Below are 9,411 nucleotides of genomic sequence, written 5' to 3' on the forward strand. Positions count from 1 at the left end.
CAAAGTCTTCATCAGTTTTAGCTACTCTGCCTCTAAAAGGAGCATGCAACAACTTGTTTTCAGTTACTGTTTTGTTTTCTAAATGTTTCCTTATGTAGGCATAGCCTGGTGCTCTCTTAAAAGAGGTAGGACTTAAAGAAAAAAGAAAAGAGCATTTCTGCATGTGTTTACTTGAAAAACAAATCACAGTTTATTGGAAACTACACTTTTTTTAACATCAGTATTAAAATGGATTTTCTAGCCCCTTTAACAGCTAATGAAACAATACTTTTCTCTGTTCAGTGTAACGCTTCTTTCCATCCTCTCTGAAGAAAGACTTCATGGTAGCAAAAAGTTCTCCTCCAGAAGAAAACTGCTTAAGCACTGCTCCCTCAAAGCAAAAGGCATCTTCAGTAACAGTCAGCTTCATTTTCCTCTACGGTCCCTACAGTAGCAAGGATGTCCTGTAAGAGAGACTGAGGGCTTTTCTCTACGTGGTCACTACTTTTATTTAGCTCGTCACGGAGCTCTTCTAAGTCTATTGTACCCAAAGCTATCATCATGCTCTCTGGATCTTGGAAATCCACTCCATTACCACCATCCGTGGGGAAGTTCTTGGCCAGAGAACCCTGCCTTAGTGTCCTTTGTAACCAGGCAATGCTATGTCCTACAGGTGAATCTTCAGTCTCTTGTGAATCCCTTGGGGTAGAAGTTGGATAGAAATTAATCCTTAGGTTAAGCAGTAAATCACAGGCTCTCTGACCTACTGGCTGGTCACAGTCACACAAAGACCGAAACAAAAAGCTAAACAGGTTTGCTCGGCAAAGTATCTGCAGCACCTCATTCTGATGAATGGAACTCGTGACTGCAGATGAGACAGGAGCATATGGGCATTTAGGAAGGCCAAAATGGCAAAATGCATGATGACAGAAAATATCAACCAGTTCCAAACCACCAAGTCTGACTTCCCAGTCTAAGTCATGCTCCACTGTTTGGATCACTCTAGAGACAAACTGCTCTGTATCTTCCAGCTGACCTGTGCAGCCTTGTCTCACCCACTCGATGAAGATGCTGATGACAGCCCTCCTAGGAAAGCCCTCTGGGTCTGTTGACAGGATTTCTTGAAGCTTTGCTATGGTGTTCTAAATGTAGAAAGACAAAGAAAAAGCACAATGAAGGGAGGAACATGCAAAGAAACAAGTCTTTTCATTACTGTGAGATCTTCCTGCATGAGACTTAAGATTACTGCTGTACTACTTTTTCTTCACAGGTTAACTGATGCGTAGTTCTGCTCAATTCTGCAGTGGGCTACACAAATTCATCATACCTCTTTATTACGCTGATTCTGTGCAACAGGTGACTCTGGAGCAAAGTAAGTAATGAAGGCCAAGTGTCCCACAGCAGTCACAGCACTTGCTCGCACATAGCTTTCTGGATCCTCCAGAAGATTTTCTGTAAGCCTTGGCACCTCTGAAGACAGGAGAGACTGCCTGAACTCATCCTGGTCTGTAAACAAGACAGCAATCCAAAGAAGCAAGGCTTTATTCTCTCAGAGCATGTAACTGTTTCCAATGCAAACAGTTCTTTGCGTCATACAAGGATGCCCACTGACTGCAGGGACAGCTGCCAGTGAGCTGAGCCACTGCAGAGACCAGGCAGCTGCTCACAAGAGCACAGATGCTCTGTGTCAGGCTCCCTATTTTCCAGCAGCTTGGTGTCTTTGAGTCAAGCCCTCCTAGACACTGGAGCTTGGAAAAATCAATCTACAGTTGTTCTACTGGCAAGAAAAAACTTTCTCCACACAAGTCGGGACATGGTTTCAGCCTCATCAAACGTGTGCCATTCCTTAAAGGTGGAAAAAATAGTCTTCCTTTCTTGTTCTCAAGGCATATGGCAAAGAAAAATAATGTAACTGCAGCACTGAAAGTGGCTGCAGGGTAAACTGCTAAAGCAGCTGAGTGTGCTGGATACTTCCTTTGTGCCCTAGGGACAACAGTAGTTGACAACATCCCCCTCTTTCCCAACATCATAGAGCTACTGTAAGAGAATGAGCATTGCCTTAGTGCTACCTGCTGCAAAGCCTGAGCTATCAGTGAAGTGGAAACATAGATAATTTATCTAAATCATGCAAAGCAGATCGAGGCCTTTAGCATCCTAAAGCCCAGACCCCAGCCTGCTGAGTGAAACTGAGCAGGCTCTACTGCAGAGCAAACAGGAAAAATGGGAGAGTTTTATCAGCCATTAAGGATCGTTGCCTGCCTTGACATACACGTCTCTACTCATATGACTGTCTTAACACCCCTCAGTTTAACTGACCAAAAGAAGGGCACAGCAATTTGCATTCAACAGAACAGCAGGATGAGGGTATTACTCTTTATGTCAGATATTGATCACGATCAAAGAGTAAAACTCTTGGCAGTTTTTATTTTCTTAGTCCTCTAGATATATGTCAGAGGATGCTTCACCAGCCTGGCTGACTTTCATTAACATTAAAATAAACACTCCTCCAATCTGAAGCATTAAATCTCTACACCTACCTGTCAAGCATTTAATCAGGACAGTGAGGAACTCCAGAGAAGAATCTCTTACTTCCCAGCAAGGACTGCACAAACGCTTCTGCAGCACCAGAAACACATCTGTAAAAGCCAAGTGACAAGCTTGAATGGACATGAAAGAGACAAGCTTTACTGAAGCAGTTGCTGTACAACCTCTCTACCATTTAATCTGATGCAATCCCTTTTGTTGCTGCTCTGTGCTTCTCCCAGAGTTCTTCAAAGCACTACTTGGGCAGCTAAACCTAAAGTCAGCATAATTGCAAACAAATGAATCTTGGTGCTTGAGGCAGGAAAGGTAAGCAAGAGTAGATTTCACATATGCCACTAGCTGCTGCTTATCCCAACTTGAATAGATTTCTTACCTTCCAAAATCTTCTCAGCTTGTTGCCACTGACTGTTAGAGCAGGACACTTCCTGTAACCGCACCAACCACTTGGATGTAGCTTGAAATGTCGTCTTTAGAACCTGATGCAATATAAAGCAGATTTACTTCACTATGGGAGGCACTGTTGCCTTTATGCTAGATAAAAATCTGGTTTAGCCTCAATCTTAAAGTGAAATTCTTGGCATAAACAAGTACATACACTTTTTCTATTCAGAAGCCACAAATAAATGGTGCTTCTATAGCATTTCTAACAAACTCCTGGAAAGTGAACATTCTCAACTTAATGTTCTGAAGTTCTAGTACCTCCACTGTTTGATCTGCAGTTGTCATCAGTCGTTTGAACAAAAAGCAAGAAAGCAAAACTCCTTAATGCAAAGAATCCAATACTTAAGGAACATGTCAAGTTGAGTATGTTGGCACTACTTTTAGACGTGATGGCTTTCATGTGTTCAAGAACACTCAATGTATTGGTCAGTTACTTGCTTATTAGAATTTTAGCTATTTCCTGCAAGCCATGTAGAATCAAAACAAGTCTCCTACTTATTCTAATATAAACTGTGCTAAGAAACAACTACCGTCAGACAACTTCTCAGAACTACATCCCACTGGGGCAAGCTAATAGACTTGGATCTTTCCATAGTTCTGTACTCACAGTAGGGCTGGTGTTTGGACTCTCCAGGTATGCCAGAAGGACATCAAATACACTTCCTATGAGTGTGTCACAGCCTGAAACATAGACAACAAAACTAAAGGACCAATACAGAGAGAAGGAGCAGCTGAATTGCAATTCAGCTGCTGAAATACAGAAAGACACAGGATTATAAAACTGGTTTGGAGAAGAAAGCAAGCAAAGTTCTCAGAGTAGAGGAGAAACATCCAATTTTTCACAACCACTAAAACCTTCTTAATGACAGCATTACCTGCCCCAGCTCATGGACAAAAAAGTTCAGCCAAGACAGTAAGAAGAACTGGAAATAAAGAAGTTTCAGTGGTGGAAGTGGTCATTCCTGGCAGCGTTCAAGGCCAGGTTAGATGGAGTCTTGGGTGATAGGGTTTAGTGTGTGGTGTCCCTGCCCATGGCAGGGGGATTGGAACTAGATGATCTTCAGGTCCTTTCTAACCCTTACTATTCTATGATTCTATGATCTTTATCCAGAAAGATCAGTGAAAGGGAATGAAAAATTCTGCAACTACAGAATAGTCAAGTATTTCCAAAATTTTTCTGCAAAAATAGATAAAATACATTTAAAGTGCAAACATCAACTCACCTTTTTGCTCTGAGAGTGCTGCTAGGACATCAAGAGCTGACCTCTGTACTCTGAAGCTATTGATCAAGATTCGGCTTACTGTGCTTCCCAGAGGAGATGCTGGACTCAGGAAGCCATTACAGAATTGTAGTATCATCATGAGAGAGCGTAGTAAAGGTGTAGAGGGTAAATCCACAGGCAAATCAACCTAATAGAATGGGAGAAAGGAAAAGAAGTTTCCAGCAAAAGTCTCAAGTATGCATACAGAGCAGTTTTTGTTCAGAAGGCAGCAAAAATTGCTATTTTTAGTATGTTCTTAAGGTACCACAATGCTAATAACTCAAATTATCTTGCTGTCTCCCAAGGGCTATGGCACAGATGGAAAAAGATTCTTCTCACTGCTTGGGAAAGCAGTTCAATTTATGTTTTTTTCCACTGGATCAATAACTGCAGTGACGTATGGTAACAAAGCTTGTGAAGATGGATTTTAAACTAAGTGCAGTCCCTCTACTGCAAAACTCTGCAACCAATATTAACGCTGTTTTTCAAGGACCAATTTGATACCAAAATAAGGCTTTTTTTCTTTCTCTGAATGTTACCAGAGACAGCAGCTCCTTCAGATGAGTGAGGGTCTGACACAGGAGGCTAGCACAAGACGACTTGGAGGACAGAAGACTTTCAATAGTGATGGGATCACTAACAGACTCATCCAGCAAACCTAGAGGATGAAAGAAGGGAAGAGCTTGGGTTATAAGTGAATACAAAGGACTGTGACTTTTAAAGTTAATCAAGATACTCATATGATGTAGTATGAATATCCTTTCAAATGCAACTGTCAGTAGGATTCTGCACTTTACTACAAACACTGCTGTTCTTCCTCTTCCAGTTTTGTCTGCACTGCACTTAATGTTAGAGGCTAGTGTGCTTGCCAGTATTTTATCACAACTGTACCTGCGTATTCCAGAGGCTGGGAGGCTGCTCTCAAAATACAGTCCATTGGCTGAAGTAGAACAGTCAGTGCCTGAATCCTCACATCCTGTGGGCTTGAAGGAGGAAACAGCAGTTACCAAAACAGGAACACTTCAATTCTTTCCCAAAATGTGTTCCCAAATGCTGAGCAGAATGTTGGGTTTTTTTCCACACAGGCTTTTAAACAAGCCAGCAATGACAAAGCAATTACAGTATTATCGCAGTTCAAGCCTTCTTTCGAGATTCCCTGCCTAACTGAAAGCAGAGAAGAAACGGCTCTGGAATTCAGAAGCAGCCTTATCAAGCTATGCAAACAGAGTGGGACTCTGTGCAAGAAGGGGATTTAGAGAGAAGCTTTTTTTGGTCAACAAAATGATGTCCTTGTATCTTAAAACAAGTGTTACTTAGTCTGTAAATCAGTACCCATACATGCTGTATTCATCTGATGATTTCTTGATACTTTTTTATACCCTAAAGGGGGATTACAGTGAAAACAGAGGCAGGCTTCTCAGGGGTGCATAAGACATGAATCTTCAATTGCAAGAGGGTAGATTCTAACTGCATATACAGAAAATACTTTTCATAGTGAAATGAAAGTGGTTAAGCACTGGGACCGGTTGCCCAGAGATGCCGTGGAACCCTCAGCCTCAGGGATATTTGAAATTTGAATGGTGAAGGCCCTGAGCAACCTGATCTGTCTTGGAAGTTAGCCCTACACTGAGCAAGAGGTTGAATAAGATAATTTCTACAGGTTCCTTCTAATCTAAGTTATTCTGCAACTGTCAGCAGTCTCCAGATGTACACTTCTGCTGGAGAGCAGTGGAAGCTCTTACATGAGTCAGTGTTTTTGTGAAAGAGAAAACGGAACAGAAACTACTGGATTTGACACGCAGTCGAATTGTGTCCATCTTAGTCAACTTTGGCACTATGAAGTTAAAGAATTTTCCTGTTTCAGGAAGAAGTTGGCTGGCTGTAGGTAAGATGCAAGTGTATACACATAAACATGACATTGGTCCGTTTCATTTCTTTTTGAAAACTGCATTATTCTTACTATCAGTGTCTGAAGTTAGCTACTAGCATGGTTCTTGCCAACCACTTTTACATATAAAGGAATGTAGTGCAAAATGCAGTGATGAAAAATAGTGTTCTTGGAAAATCACCAAAGATATTAGTACAGAAACATTTTCCAGAGTCCAAAAATTTCATTGCAGGAAGTCCTACCATTTGTAGAGCCTCAGAATTCTCACTGCCAAAGGACCTGCTTGTACTGGGGTTAAGTGTTCTAAAGCAGAAGTCACTAGTGCCCAAAAACTGCTTTCAGTGTCAAACACAGGGGACCTGAGAAGAAAGAAATGCAAGCAATATCCTATTAGATGGTGGAAAACAGATATATCTCATCACTGGATCCAAGCTCACAGATCTTTACCTTGACATTTTAAGCAAAAGATTCGCCAGCATGTGTTGTACTTGAACAGTCTCTTCCATCAGAAAGGATTCTATTTGCTTTGCTATCCTTAACCAAAGTACTTCAGTCCACAGAGCATGACAGCTGCCAAACAAACTAGTTAACAGTTTTAACGACTGCTCGATGTGAGAGGCAGAGCTGGACTGAAGGGAATCTTCTATATGCTTTACAATCATTTGGGCACATGCTGGCCAGTCACAGTCCTTTGTAGTGAGAGGTTTAGTTGTTTCAGATTCTACAGAGAGGGTGAGCATGTGCACCAGAAGCTGACTGGCAGCTGAAGCCACAAAAAGGCTGGGATCCCCTTGCAGAGTGAAGATCACATCTATGCCTCCTGTGTGAAAACAAAACAAGTCACTGGAGGAAAAAAACAACAACCTTGCTATTGTGAGGTGGAGCATTGTTGCACTCCAACTGTATATTACTCTAATTCAAGTACCACACAGTTTTCAGTAGTGTTGGTGGGGGATTTTATACTTTATTTTGTAGTCTGTATGGCATTTCAAAGTCAGCCAGTCCTTAATGACAGACAAAAAAGAAGGTAAAATTGCTTTCATAACCTCTGGTGTTTTAATAACTCAGGAACAGAATACGGCTTTGATATAACATTACTAATATCAAGAGAGTTGACAGCATACTCAGCTCTGTATTTATGGAATAAGCCTGTATCATCTCTGGCACAACCAGCAGGAAAAACATCAATGGAAGCAACAGCACTACTTTTCCACCACATGGACAGATTGCATGCTGCATGTTAATACCAATACAGTCTTTTAGGCCCCTCTGTACATGGGTTCCAAGTTAACAGCAGAATTTACCTGCATAACAACAATGAGAATACGAATGTGTGCAAGCATTAGGAGATAAATGAGCCCCTGGTTAGTTTTTCGGCACTAAAATCATATTGAAACGAACCTTTCCATAAGAGTTACAAATAAGAATACAGAGGGCTTTTAATAAGCTATTTTTATCCTGTGTTTCATGAGGTTTGCCTCTTTCCTCTCTAAAAAGGACACCATCCTCAGCATTTGGGGGGAAAAATAATAAAAAAATAAATGCCTAACTAATTTAACAAAGCCCCCACCATCTTTCAGTGACTTACGTGTTTTTTACAAATGGCCTATTTTTATCTTTAGTAAATGAAAACTCCTTTCTTATTTGACATCTGAGCAACAGACTGGAATGGAAGCAACACAGAGGATCTGGGGAGTTACCAGTCCTAGAAGTACTCACCACCTTCGCAGAGGAAGTGGAGGGCAGGCTGGTGCTGCATCATGCTGTGCACACCATTCACCCAGCCACTTCGCACGGAAGCATCTTCCCACACAGCGCTGCTCAGGGGACCATCCCTGCCAAAGAGCCTGACCAACAGCTTCTCCTGCTGAGGAGGCCAGAGGAGAAGACAGAGCAAACAGTAAGCAAAGGGACTCGAGGGGAGTGGAGAGGCTGCTCTGTCATCCAAGGCAAGAGTATCAATACTTAAGTGAAACCTTTACTTGCTAGAAGTATCCCTAAAATAGAATTTTTTCAGAAGCCCATGCTTAAACTCAACATGTATCTCTTTCACAGACTAAGCAACAGAGGTGTCCAAAACAAAAATCACTCGTTTTTAAGGTGCTAGTGACAACTTACATATATATCAGTTCTATTAGACTGGTTTATGCAATTGTATGCATCTCTTCCCTGAAGAAAGCCTTTTAGGTTTTGTACTATAAATGTACACTATTGTAGAAAGCAGGGCCTTAAAAAACTCCTTCATTTTTGCAGGGAATCAGAGGTTTCCTGTCAACTGAGTATGGAGGGAAAGCTACATCTGTTAGTGCAGTTAATATGTACAGGATCCATCCACGGATATGTCTTGCAATGACTGCTGTGAGATTGTGTTATCGCATATTGTGTGTTGAACTGAAAATGAGAAGCACTACATATTAACATTCATAGTATTACTGGGGCAAGACAGAAGTAAGAAGCCTGCAACTTTACATGAGAACTGAAAAGGAACAGTATGATGGTGAGTCTTCGTTATCATATCACTGTTTGCTGAGTTGTTTGATGCACACCATAAGCTATATAAGCAGATTATGTACATTTTCCTCCACATAGGAGGAAAGAGACACATGGCAGCAGGTACCTGTGTAGTCAACTCACCTGCAAGTGTTGGAAGCGGCCTTCAGAAGCAGCAAGTATCCCAGCTAACCGCAGGGTGAAGGAGAGGATGCTCGGACTGGGCTTTGGCAGTGCCAGCACGGAGGCGATGAACTCAATCAAACAGGGGTTGTCCTGCACCAGCTCCACGCTAGGATCTAGCGGCCGGGCATTTCCCAAAGAGAGGCGAGAAGACAGAGGGTCACTACCAGGAGTTCTGTCCTCCCTCGTAACTCCGAGGTGCTTGTAACCCCTCACAACAGTTAAGAGACGACTGTGGGCTCACCCGCAGCTTCAGCTCAGGTATCAAACAGCGCTTCCCGGTGTCACCAAGGGAACAGGACCTCTGAGAGGGGCTTGCCCCAGGGTCCCGGCCTGCATGCCTCCCTCCCGCTCCGACCAGTGCAAGCGGCGGGCACTCACCGAGCGCCGTGAGGCTCCGGAACCAGTCGAGCAGCTTCTCCAGGCAGGTGTCATCGTAGCGGGGCTGCCGCGGGTGCGCCAGGGCAGCGCAGACGCGCGGCAGCAGCACTGAGCACTCGCGGGTCATGGCCGGGAGGAGGAACCGGGGCTCCGGGGAGAACATGGTCACCCCGTCACCGCGAGGGACCGGCCGCAAAGCGAGTGTCGCAAAGGGCGGGGGGCGTGGCTAAGGGGGCGTTGCCA

The 9,411-nt window shown here is 43.1% G+C and overlaps 1 protein-coding gene across 3 annotated transcripts; it reads right to left on the reverse strand.

Moving 5' to 3' along the window:
- Positions 1-246: 246 nt before the first annotated feature.
- BRAT1 (BRCA1 associated ATM activator 1) lies at positions 247-9,405 on the reverse strand. Of its 3 annotated transcripts, none has more exons than XM_080619267.1 (13): positions 9,169-9,405; positions 8,749-8,903; positions 7,834-7,978; positions 6,562-6,934; positions 6,357-6,473; positions 5,118-5,209; positions 4,766-4,884; positions 4,188-4,374; positions 3,572-3,645; positions 2,897-2,999; positions 2,517-2,615; positions 1,307-1,485; positions 247-1,121 (listed from the first exon to the last, which is right to left on the reverse strand). In XM_080619267.1, the coding sequence occupies exons 1-13, from the start codon at positions 9,329-9,331 to the stop codon at positions 390-392; spliced, it is 2,538 nt and encodes an 845-aa protein (XP_080475393.1). In that variant the 5' UTR covers positions 9,332-9,405; the 3' UTR covers positions 247-389. The 3 variants fall into 3 exon arrangements, with proteins under 3 accessions (XP_080475393.1, XP_080475392.1, XP_080475394.1); XM_080619266.1 differs by having other exon boundaries at positions 7,834-7,981; XM_080619268.1 differs by lacking the exon at positions 9,169-9,405 and adding an exon at positions 9,032-9,090 and having other exon boundaries at positions 7,834-7,981.
- Positions 9,406-9,411: the final 6 nt, after the last annotated feature.

Source organism: Psittacula echo (assembly GCF_963264785.1).
Source record: "Psittacula echo genome assembly, chromosome: 5".
Lineage (NCBI taxonomy): Eukaryota > Metazoa > Chordata > Aves > Psittaciformes > Psittacidae > Psittacula > Psittacula echo.

What these genes read in the sequence shown, in the direction of transcription:
- BRAT1 (XM_080619266.1), bottom strand. Translation starts at nt 9,331, where the DNA reads ATGTTCTCCCCGGAGCCCCGGTTCCTCCTCCCGGCCATGACCCGCGAG. An exon ending in CCTGATTAAATGCTTGACAG is followed by an intron (nt 1,486 to 2,516) that starts GTAGGTGTAGAG and finishes TCTTGTTTACAG; the next exon opens with ACCAGGATGAGTTCAGGCAG. An exon ending in AGAATCAGCGTAATAAAGAG is followed by an intron (nt 1,122 to 1,306) that starts GTATGATGAATT and finishes TTCTACATTTAG; the next exon opens with AACACCATAGCAAAGCTTCA.